Genomic DNA, 12500 nt, shown 5'->3' on the forward strand with positions numbered 1-12500 from the left:
ATTTTATTACATAGGAACATCATTATCTGAAAATTAATCAGACATTCTGTTTGTTTCAACTTTTGGTGGTTTTTTTGTTTGTTTTTTAATTGTTGTTGCTGTTTTGTTGTTTCTTTTTGAGACAGGGTTTTTCCCTGTGTTAACAGCTCTGGCTGTCCTGGAACTCATTGTGTAGACTATGCTGGCCTCAAACTCACAGACATTCACCTACCTCTGCCTCCCAGCATTGAGTAAAGGCGTGCACCACCACTGCCCAGATCAACTTTCTGTTTTTAAGACAGTTTTACACAGCCCAGGCTGATCTCAAACCCACTACATCGCCAAGGATGACCCCAAATTTCTGATCTTTCTACCTCCATTTTCCAAGTGCTGGGATTACAGGTGTATACAAGCATATCTACTTATGTGATGAGGGTCAAACCCAAGGCTTCATGTAAGGCAAACACCACACCAACTGCACTGTGTCTTCAGCCTTTAAACTTTTTTTAATCATTAACAATAATAAAATATAGGTAACATTATACACCGAAATACACATGACATTTAAACAAAAACAAAAAACAGATTCATTTTTCATCCTCATGCAGTTTCTGTTCACTAACTTCTACATCAAAAGTGAATGGTTTGTCATAACCCATTAGATGGTTATAGTCCTCAGGGTTTGGAAAGAGCCATGGATTGACTAATAGAGATTTTGTTTTAGCATAAAAGGTGGTAAATAAATGTGAGCTCTCTGGAATCTTCACATCATTTTGATGAAACACTGTGCTGGTTTCCAAAAGCACAGCATTGTAAGTAATGGCTTTGTAAGTGTCAGTTGTGGCTTCATGGTACAACCGAATGACATAGCCTTTTGTAAGGAAATGAAGCAGAATGGGAGTGATCACTGTAAAGCTTCCCATGATTCCATAAAATAAGATTTGCAAAGGCAGACTTCCAAATATCATATTATTTTGTGAAAGAAGATGTGGTAAAAGTGCAAGGCTGATCATACTTGTAGAATAAGAGAAACATTTCACACCTAAGGAGAAAAAACAAAAAAAGAATTAAAAATTAAGTTTTACAAAACAACCAATATTATTCTATTAATTCATCCAACCTTTTCTTCCTATGCCATTGTTACAATATGAATGCAACAGATCCCCTAGTTTCATGGCTGAACACTTAATCCCTATGATAGCACAATTTTGGGAAATTTTAGAACATTAGGAGGTAGGCCTTGGCTGTTGCAATCAGGTTGGTTGGTGGGGACATCTCGCCCTAGTCCCTTGTCTCTTTCTCCTATGTCATTAAGTGAGGAAGCTAGCTCTTCTGCCATATACTCCTACCACCCTACCACTCCTACCACCCCATTCAAGGGAATGGGGCCAAGCAACCATAAACAAATCTTCTAAAACTATGAGCCAAAATGTATCTTTCCTCCTTGAAGCAGTTTTCTTGAATACTTGGTCACGGTGATGACAAAGCTAATACACTAATCATAAACTCACCATCAACAACAAAAACAAACACAATAGACTACTTACTATGTGCTAGGCTTTGCCTAGGAGAGGTGTATAATTTCAAAAATGAGAATTGGCAAGGCAGGAGAATCACAATTTTGAGGCCATCATGGACTACATGGTAAGACAGCTTCTGAAAAAGCCAAAAGAGGGAAAGTGAATAGGTATACGAATTAGCTCTATGGGTGTATTTGCTTAATATGCTTGCTGCCATAGGTTGACCCCCAGCACTGCCAAAATCTTAAACATTGAGGAAAACAGAAGCTGAGTGGCTCATATCTATAATCCCAGTACTAAGGAGTCAAGGGCTGGAAAATCAAACCATTAAATTTATGCCAAGCCTGGGACAGAGTGAGGTACAGGCCAGCCTAAGCTACTGGCTGGGGAGATCGTTCAGTAAGTAAAGTGATTGCTGTAGGAACATGAGAACCTGAGCTCAGATTTCTAGCATCCACATAAAAGCTGAGCTTGGCAGCACACACCTATAACTCCAGAGCTGGAGAGGCTAAGACAGGCAGATTCTCACGGCTTGCTAGCCAGCCAGTCTAACCAAAATGATGATCTCCAATCTGGGCATAATAGCACATGCTGCCTTTAATCCCAGCACTCAGGAGACAGAGGAAGGAGGACCTCTTGAGGTCAAGTTCATTACAGACTGAGTTCCAGAAAAGCCAGAGCTACACAGAGGAAATCCTGTCTCGAAAACCAAGGTAGAGTTTGCTGTAATTAGCTTTAACCATCAACTTGGCATACCCTAGTCACCTGAGGAAGGAGTCTCAGCTGAGACCACCCAGATCAGACCAGCCTGTGGGTGAGTCTAGAGAGGACTGTCTTGATTACTAATTGATATAGGAGTGCTCAGTCCACTTGGCAGCACCATTCTCAGGGCAGGTGGTCTTGGGTTGCACAAAAAACCTAGCCTAGTCTGTGTGTGAACCAGCAAACAGCATTCCTCCAAGGTTTCTGTTTCAAGTTTTTGCATGAGTTCCTGTCCTAACAACTTCCCTCAATGATGGCGTGCAACCTGAAGTTGAATAAATAACCCCCTAAGTTGCTTCTGGTCAGAGTATCGTATAACAGCAACAAATGAAACTAGAATAAAAGCAAAAAAGGAAAATACCTGATATCAACCTCTGTCATATACACCCCACACATGAGGGGATAAAGCAATGAACAATGCCATACAGCTAGTTAGTAAGTAGTTGGGTTGGGAGTCAACCAAGTAATATGACCCTTTGTGAATGAGGCTGAGGCAAGAGAATTGTGATTTCAAGTTCAACCTTAGTATACATCAAGACTTTGTCTCAAAAAAAATGAAACAAGCAAAATAATTTAAATACCATCTACTTAGAAAGTATGTAAGTTGAGATTCTAAAAAGTTGATTACAAAGTACATTTGGGGAAAAAAGAGGGCAAAGAGATAAAGCCCCTTCATATTAAAATCTAGTAAATTATTAAATAGTGTGGCACTTTCTCCCCCCCCAAAGAGAGAGTCTAGTGTATCACTGATGTATACAAAAAGAAAGAAACAAACAGAGCAAAATAGAAAACAACAACAACAAAATTACATTGAATTTTATGTTTAATCAAAATCAGTGGGTGAGCTGAGTGAGCATGGTGGCCCTCACCTTTAACTTGGAAGGCAGAGGCAAGCGGACCTCTGAATTCAAGTTCAGTCTGGTCTACATAGTGAGTTCCTGGATAGTCAGAGCTACACAGAGAAAAGAGAAAAGAGGGAGGGAGGGTAGAAGGCAAAAAGACTAACTAACCTAATTTCAATACCCAGAACCCACATAAAAATAGGAGAGAACTGACTCCATAATGTTGTTCTGTTTTTGTTTTCTGGAACAAGGGTTTCTCTCTATATAGCCTTAGCTGTCTTACAACTAGCTCTGTAGACCAGACTGGCCTTGAACTCACAGAGATCTATCTGTCTCTGCCTCCCCAGTATGGGATTAAATGCAGGCACCCTCACACTTGGCTATAATGTTCTTTAACCTCTACATTTGTGCCATCACACACACACACATACAAACACACTTTAAAAAATTTAAAAAGAAAATGATTAAATTTAATTAGTCCATTATTCCATAAACTGTGAAGAATCCAAAGAGTTCAGATATTTAAATGTCAAAAAAATACCACAGAGGTATCCATGAAGTCCTTTATAATATGGAATGAAAAATTCTATGTATGACTAAAAAGACAAAAACAAAGCTGGACGTGATGGTACAAACACGTAACCCCAGAACATGAAAGGTAGAAGCAGAAGTCAAAACCAGCTTCAGTTACACAGCAGGTTTGAGGCCAGCCTGAAGAACATGAGACACTATATACAAACACACATGGGGGTGGAGATAGATGCTTTAGCAGGTAAGACCCAATACTGCTCTTCCAAAGTTCAGTTCCCAGCACCCACATCCAGTGGCTGACAACTGCCTGAAACTCCAGCCTCTGAGAGGTCCAACATCTCCACCCTCTGAGGACATGAGGTCTCATGTGACATACTCCCATAAAGACACATTCACGTACATGTATTCAAAAGGTAATTAAAATAAATCTTTTAAAAAAAAATTCCAGAAACCAAGGTCAAAATACTGAAATCTGACTACATTTTTTAAAAAAGAGAGACGAAAAGGAAAACAACACAGCTAGGCATGGCACACACCAGCAATCATAGCATTTATGTGGACAGAGAAGATCAATTCAAGGCCAGCCTACTTCACCTATGAAGTTTGAGGCCAGTCTGAGCTACATCCTGTCCGTGACAGAAATATTCTGAATTTATACCAGAAATATTAGTAACCCCAACACATAAAATGTTTGTAGAAGGAGAAAACCAAAAAGCCTCACATTGTAATGGCAAATATGTAAATGGCCCTTTAAATAAACTTAAATAAATTGGTACAAAATCTCATTCATAAGATACATGTAATTAAAAAGATACATGTAATTAAAATTAATGTTAGTGCTTTGCCCTTAAATAGACAAAAACAAAAGTCTGACAACTGTTCATGAAGCTGGAACTAAGCAGCCATTTTTACATACTGCTATTGGCTGAAAGCTTAATTCTATTGTCAGTAATTTTAAAATAGTTCCTTTCCTCTTCCCACAGGTGGTTGCTATGACATCAGTATGCATGGGATAAATGAGAACCATGGTGCCTCCTATATTCCTCACCCCCCCCCTTTTTTTTTTTTTTGGTTTTTTTTGAGACAGGGTTTCTCTGTGGCTTGGAGGCTGTCCTGGAACTCGCTCTGTAGACCAGGCTGGTCTCGAAGTCACAGAGATCCACCTGCCTCTGCCTCCCAAGTGCTGGGACTAAAGGTGTGTGCCACCAACGCCCGGCTCCTCACCCCTTCTAAAATATCTTTTTTTCCTGTTTTACATTGTAGTGAGTTAAGTAGTGCCCCCTAAACTGGTGCCTGACTAGAACTTCATAATGTGTCCTTATTTGGAAATAAGATCTTTGCAGATCTGAGGAACAAGATGAGATCATGCTGGATTAAGGTAGGCTCTAAATCCAATGAGAGTGTCCTTATAAGGACAGAAAAAAATAAGAGATGCAGGAGGCTGCCATAGGAGAGCAAACAGCAGTCACAGTGAGGCAAGTCAGAAGCCCAGAATGCTAAGTAGCCAACAGAAGCTGGATGGGATAAGCACTTCCTAGAGCCTTCCCAGGGCATGACCCCGTGCACACTTCACCTCTACACTTTTAGCCTGCAGAACTGTAAGAAACTATATTTCTATTGGTTCCAGTTTCTAAAAAGAAACTATTACACAGGAAGGTGTAGCAGCATGAACCTAATGTCACTGCATCCAGCATCAGAAGATAGCTCTCTCCTCTTTATTGAGCCCAGGACTCCACACATGGAATGGAAAAACCACACTGAGAGTGGATCTTCCCACCTCCACTATAATCTAGGCACTCTCTCTCAGACACTCCCAGAGGAGTGTAGACAAGTAAGTCTACATTAGATCCCTTCAACCATGACAAACTTCCTGCCTCTGCTAGTACTAAGTACTTCTGCACCTGCAATGCATGTGCTCCTTTCACATCTCCTCATATCCAGACTTCACTCATTAGACAAGACCCAATGGAAAGCCATCTTGATGCAACCATTCTGTTCCTTCTCTCCTCAGCCTGAACTCGTATTTAATTGTAACATTGCAAATATGGCTGATTATATGGCATATTCATCTTTTCTTTCCTACCAACTCTAAGAGTCTGCATTACCTTTAAGTTTTCATCCCTAAAAAACAGCAAATATGGTATCTATAATTACCTGGGGCTGAATTAACAATAACAGAGGGAAAGCTTTCTAGAGTCTACCGATGTGGCAGTAAGAGAAGTCTAGAATCCCAGCACCATCTCAGTATTTCTCCCTGAGCTCCCATACAGAAATAGCACCGACCTCCACTATCCACAGCACTGAAAGGCCCAGACAGTAACTTCCTCCACAACCTACAACTCTACTTTTTTGTTTTGTTTTTGCTTTTCAAGACAGGATTTCTCTGTATAGCCCTGTCTGTCCTGGAACTCACTCTGTAGACCAGGCTGCCCTAGAACTCAGAGATCCACCTGCCTCTGCCTCCCAAGTGCTGGGATTAAAGAAGGGCACACTGCCACCCAGCTTCAAGCAACCATTCTAAAGCGGTATTACCAAGGCCAGGCATACAGGACAGTCAAGACTATAAAGAGAGATCCTGTCTGAAAAAACAAACAAACAAAAAATGATGTTACCAGGCTTTTAGTCACAGCTTTTGTATTGTAACCAAATACTGGAGAAGAGCAATTTAAAAGAAGGAAAAGGTGGAGGCTGGAGAGATGGCTCAGTGGTTAAGAGCACTGACTGCTCTTCCAAAGGACTACGGTTCAACTCTCAGCACCCACATGGCAGCTCACAACCGTCTGTAAATCCTGTTCTGGGGCTCTGACATAGACAAACATGCAGGAAAAACACCATGCACCCAAAATTTAAAAAAAAAAAATTATTAAAAACAAAAAGGTAACTTTGACTCATAATTTCTGAGATTTCAGCCCACACCCACAATTGCTTAGTCCTATGTATGTGATCAATATCATGCCAACAAGAGTATTGTTATATAGTGGGAAACCATCAGACAAACTGGAACAGAGAAAGAGAGGGACAAGAAAGAGCTAGGAACAAGATACTCCTCCCTCCAAGAACTCACCCCCAGTGACCTAGAGGAGGGCCCATTCTCCTAAAGTTTCCACCATCGGGGGAAGTTAGACTACATTAAATACATAAGCTTTCGAGAAATACTAAAATCAAACCATAATAACATTCTTCCACCTTTTTTAGACTATTCAATTTTATTTTTCTGTTGAATACTCCAAGTGACCTAAGAAGGGAAGCTTCAACACCTAGCTTTAAGATCACAAAACCACGGGCGATGGTGGCGCACGCCTTTAATCCCAGCACTCGGGAGACAGAGGCATGTGGATCTCTGTGAGTTCGAGCCAGCCTGGTCTACAGAATGAATGCCAGGATAGGCACCAAAGCTACACAGAGAAACCCTGTCTCGAAAAACAAACAAACAACAACAACAACAACAAAAACCCAAACAAACAAGATCACAAAACCACAATTCAACCTTCAAATATCTTTAAAACTCCTAAAAGGGAAAGTCTCAACCTCTACAATGTATCAATGGGATTCAAGAAAAAAAAAAAAAAACAATTTTCCTTATGTGTTGTAATAATTGAGTGCTAAGAACATAAGTAATGTACTAAAATGTTTACTGGGTAGGGACAAGCCCAGGAGGACTCAACTCCATAAGTAAAGAACTACAGGCAATTGAGTAAAGCTGGCCTTGGGAGAGGTGATCCTCCCCAGGGAAGAGCACACCAATTGGTTTTCCAGTGTAAAACCATCAGCTCTGAGAACACAAAGAAGTAACATTGTATAGACTCAACAGGTTATAGGTAGGAACATATATGTATAAACATACATATATGCATGTAATAACAATTGATGAAGGAGGCCATGAATTTGAAGAAGAGCAAGGAGGAATATATGGGAGGATTTGAAGGCAGGAAAAGGGAATGGAGAAATGTAATTAAATTATAATCTCAAAAATAAAGAAAAATAAGGAAATAATATCACTTCAGATTACCCACCAAATACTGAGCGGGCCAGGTTCCCAGTATAAATCAGCCTTCCATCTTCTGGTTTATCATATTTCGTATGTAAGCAGCGGACACATTGTTCCCACCAAACAGGTATCTATTGAAACAAGAAACCATTGACAAACTGGCTTTTTGAACAAATTTTTAGTTTTTATCAAAGCTTTATTTATTTTTTTTAAAGATTTATTTATTTATCATGTATATAGTGCAAGCCAGAAGAGGGCACCAGATCCCATTATAGAGGGTTGTGAGCCACCATGTGGTTGCTGGGAATTGAACTCAGGACCTCTGGAAGAACAGTCAGTGCTTTTAACCACTGAGCCATCTCTCCAGTCCTCAAAGCTTTATTTTTATTTATTTATAATGAAAAGAACTTGTTATAGTGTGATATAAAGAACTTCAGATTTAGCCTGGTGGTGGTGGTATAATCCCAGCACTGGGGAGGTAGAGGCAGGTGAATCTCTCTTGAGTTCAAGACCAGTCTGATCTACAGCATTAGGTCCATGACAGCTAGGTAGGGCCATTACACAAAGAAACCCTGTTTACGAAAAGCCAAAAACAAACAAACAAAATATCAAAAAACAAAAACAGAAAAACCTTCAGATTCAAAGAGACCTCTCTCTCTCTCTCTCTCTCTCTCTCTCTCTCTCTCTCTCTCTCTCTCTCTCTCTCTGTAGACCAGGCTGGCAATTGCCACCAACACCCGGCCCCCAGACCTGAGTTTTAAGAGATAAGATTTCAACCTGGTGGTGCACTCCTTTAATCCCAGCACTTGGGAGACAGAGGCAGGCAGATCTCTGTGAGGTCCAGACCAGCCTGATCTACAGAGTGAGTGCCAGGATAGGCTCCAAAGCTACACAGAGAAACCCTGTCTCAAAAAACAAAAACAAAAACAAAAAAATCAGGTTGAAGGATGGAGAGGCTAGGGCTTACTGCTCTTCTAGAAGACCAGGTTTGAGTCCCTGCACTCATAGGGCTGCTTACAACCTTCTGTAACCCAAGTTCATAGGATCTAAACATCTCCTGGCCTCCATGTACATGTGGTGCACAGAGATGCATGAAGACAAAACACCCATACAAATAAAATAAAAACCTTAAATTAAAGCTGAAAATAATAGAAAAGACATGTTATCATTTGCAACACTTCTGAGGTTCCAAGACTTAAGTCATCTCATGTGTTAGCATTTCTGGGGGGCAGTTGCACATGTGCCATCAGCATTCAGGTAAAATGCCTAATCATCCCAGGGCCTTATACAACCTATATACATGTGTGGTGTAGTTACATAACCCCAATACACATGCAATAGGAAAAAGCAGACATGTCCCTTTCCCCTCCATGTTTCTTCCAGAAAGGCCTGTGCACAAACCCCACTCCTCTTCCACTCTCTAATAAAACTGTTAGAGTGGATTCTGTTGTATATTTTGTGGTCTGTTTTTGTTTATGATAAATAACAAGACACCCAGCCGGGTAGTGGTGGTCCACATCTTTAATACCAGCACTTGGAAGCATTTTAATACCAGCAGAGGCTGACAGAGTTCCAGATCAACCTGGTCAACAGATAAGTTCCAGAACAGCTGAGACTATCCAGCAAAACCCTGTCTCGAAAAACAAAACAAAGGGAAAGGGACACCTAATGTTGATCTTCAAGTGTGTGTACTTAATCACACACACTATATATGCACAAATCATTTTTAAAATTAATTTTTTTTTCGAGACAGGGTTTCTCTGTGTAGCTTTGGAGTCTATCCTGGCACTCACTCTGAAGACCAGGCTGGCCTGGAACTCAGAGATCCGCCTGCCTCTGCCTCCCGAGTGCTGGGATTAAAGGCGTGCGCTACCAACGCCCGACTTAAAATTAATTTTAATGCAATAATCTTAGCAAAACTGTAAATTGAGGTTGTTTAGAGTTTTGGTGGGTGTGTACATGTGTGAGCACAACCATGTCCAGAGATCAAACTATAGTAACAGGCCAGGCCAACCTGCCAATCCAATGGCTTTAAAGTCTGTATTTTTGAACTGCTTACATTGTAACTAGTATTATTTTTAAAAAATACTTTCCACTGGTGGTGGTGTCCCACACCTTTAATCTCAGCACTTGGGAGGCAGAAGCAGGTGGATCTCTTGAGTTTGAAGACAGCCTGGTCTACAGAGCCAGTTCCAGGACAACCAGAGCTGTTACACAGAGAAACCCTATCTCAAAAAAAAAAAAAAAAAAAACAAACCTACCATCAACAACTAAATAAACCTGTTTCCCTAAAAACCTTGTACCTCATTTTTGTTTCGAAGATAAAGGTATCCAAAAATATAGCCCATGTTGATCCCTTGCCTCAGCCTCCTGAGCTTCCACTGGGATTTATAAGTCTGTACCACTATACCCAGCCCTTTTATCATTTAGAAAAATACTGCTTGAAAGCTACATGAAATTGCACAGTATCAGAAGTTTCCCAAATATTTGAAAAAGAATATCTAAAAATGAACTTCACACTGCTCTTAGTTAAAAATGTAAAAAGTATGCCTAATTTCTTTGTGTTGAAATTCAGCTAAGAGCCGGGTGGCAGGCCTGTAATCCCAGCACTTGGGAAGCAGAGACAGGTGGATTAGTTGGAGGCCATCCTGGTCTACTGAGTTCCAGTACAGCCTCAAAAGTTAGAGAGAAACCCTATCTTGAAATACACACACGCACGCACGCACGCACGCACGCACGCACGCACGCGCGCGCGGTGGCACATGTCTTTGATCCTAGCACTCCGGATCTTTGAGTCTGAAGTCAGTGCCAGGCTGGTCTAAGTGTTCCAGAACAGCCAAGGCTATATATGGAAACCCTGCTCCAAAAAAACCAAATAATTCAATTTCTACTTTAAACATTTCTTCAAACTTTATTATTACGTTTTGAGGATCATTTTTTGTTGTTGTTGCCTCTGCTGTTGTGGTTTTGAGACAGAATTTCTCTGTGTATCAGCCTGGAACTCCCTCTGTAGACAAGGCAGGACTCGGACTCAAGAGATCCTCCTGCTTCTGCCGTGCACCGCCCCCCCCCACCAGAGTTTATTAATTCTTATATTTTATAATGTAGACCTATGTAGTTTGTTCACATTAACATGAAAGGATAACCATTCATTAACCCACCTTCTCTCTCCGTAATCAAAGAAACTCCTAAAAGCAGAGATAACACAGAACTCACAAGGAAGTTATATGAGTTTTTTGGAGTCTGTCTCCTGGCGCTGCACCAATTTCTTAGGAAATCAACCTTTCTGACCTTTAGCTTTTGGGTAAGAAAGAAACTAATCCCAGTGTGGTGGCGCACGCTTTCAATACTAGCACTAGGGAATCAAATGTAAGGAGTTCTTTGTGAGTTCGAGGTCAACCTGGTCTACTCAGGCCAGCTGAGGCTACAAAGACACCTTGTACACGTACACACACACACACACACACACACAGAGAGAGAGAGAGAGAGAGAGAGAGAGAGAGAGAGAGAGAGAGAGAGAGAGAGAGAGAGGACACACACACACAAGAGAGAGACGAGAGAGAAGAGGAGAGAGAGAGAGAGAGAGAGAGAGAGAGAGAGACAACCTGTGACGTGCTTTAACAGCCCAAGAGAGAAGAATCCACTTTCTCCTGGACTGCCAGACGCAGCGGACTCGAGCCCGAGGCCTGCTCCCCCCCCCCCCAGGCCCCACACGGTGAGGGTTCCCTGCGCACTGGAGCTCAGGACAGCAGGCCGGGAGCTCCCCCAGCTCGGACGCTGCGCCCGCTCCCCGCCACCCCAGCCCACGGACGGCCGACCTGCGCTACCCCGGGTGGCGGGCGGGTCTCGGCTCGTGGCAGAAGCCCGCGGTTCAGCAGTCGCGAGGACTCGACGCGGGAGGCCGCACGCCAGAAGGCGACCCCGGAACCTCGGAGCGCGGCGGCCGCACACCACGTAGTCCTCGTCCCGCCGGGCCGCAGTCCCGCTGCCCACCGGCCGCCCAAAGCCAACAGCAGCATGCCGTTGGTGTAGCTGCTCACACGCTCCAGGGGCGGCCAAGGACGCCAAAACCTCACCCTTCGCTACAAAGGCCCTGACGTGCGGCGAGACCCCGCCCCCTAGCGGTGACCACGCTGGCGGATTGGTGCCCGCGCGTACGCAGAATATGCGGCCGGCCTGCAACCTTCCCCATCTAGTGGGTTCCGGGCAGCAAAGGAACCCAGAATTCCAACGCCCTGCCTAGCGTGGCTTCCGAGATCTTACGGGTTTGGTCGGCTTTATGACCATGTGCAAGGACAGAGTGGCGAGGCATGTGAAAAAGACAAAGCCCAGAAGCCTCGTTGAATACTCCACTCTCGTGGGCATCATTTTCTAGATCTCAAAAAGTGGTTTTGGAAAGCTGGCATTGGTGGCACATGCCTTTAATCCCAGCATTCAGGAGGCAAGGTAGGCAGATCTCTTGTGAATTCGAGGACAGCCAGAACTGTTTTTCAGAGAAACCATGTCCTGGGGGGTGGGGGGAATGGTTTGGAAAAATGATCTTGGCCTGTCAGAAATAATTCTGGCATATCAGCCCCAAAAGAATGTAATACTTTATATGCTATAAACAAAACAAGTGATAATTTAATTCAATCTCCGAGAAGGAGATAGTGGAACTTTTCCACATAATATAGTTTCCATTTTTGTTGGCAGATATGTTCATCCATACACACATGTTCTTTGCCCTTTAAAGAGGTGTCGTGTGGGGTAGGGAATGCAGACTGTCTACCATTCAATGATTGTGGAGAGTCGGATTCTAGAATTTGGAGCCAAAATAGGTCAGGTGGCAAAATCTAGCCAGAGCAATTGATCCACACCCAGGAGGGCAAAATGGGTAAT

General features: G+C 42.6%; 1 protein-coding gene across 1 annotated transcript; it reads right to left on the minus strand.

The window, feature by feature from the left end:
* Positions 1 to 464: 464 nt before the first annotated feature.
* Tmem70 (transmembrane protein 70) lies at positions 465 to 11738 on the minus strand. The gene is made up of 3 exons (XM_027398802.2): positions 11441 to 11738; positions 7648 to 7753; positions 465 to 1021 (listed from the first exon to the last, which is right to left on the minus strand). Exons 1-3 carry the CDS (start codon positions 11639 to 11641, stop codon positions 567 to 569), a joined length of 762 nt encoding a protein of 253 aa, XP_027254603.1. The 5' UTR covers positions 11642 to 11738; the 3' UTR covers positions 465 to 566.
* Between the last annotated feature and the right edge of the window lie 762 nt (positions 11739 to 12500).

This window comes from Cricetulus griseus, chromosome 2 (assembly GCF_003668045.3).
Source record: "Cricetulus griseus strain 17A/GY chromosome 2, alternate assembly CriGri-PICRH-1.0, whole genome shotgun sequence".
Taxonomy (NCBI): domain Eukaryota; kingdom Metazoa; phylum Chordata; class Mammalia; order Rodentia; family Cricetidae; genus Cricetulus; species Cricetulus griseus.

Excerpts from the sequence above, each read along its gene's own strand:
- Tmem70 (XM_027398802.2), bottom strand. The coding sequence starts at position 11,641 with ATGCTGCTGTTGGCTTTGGGCGGCCGGTGGGCAGCGGGACTGCGGCCC. Across the intron at positions 7,754-11,440 it reads CGCCACCCGGGGTAGCGCAG|ATACCTGTTTGGTGGGAACA; the intron begins GTCGGCCGTCCG and ends TTGTTTCAATAG. Across the intron at positions 1,022-7,647 it reads CCTGGCCCGCTCAGTATTTG|GTGTGAAATGTTTCTCTTAT; the intron begins GTGGGTAATCTG and ends TTTTCTCCTTAG.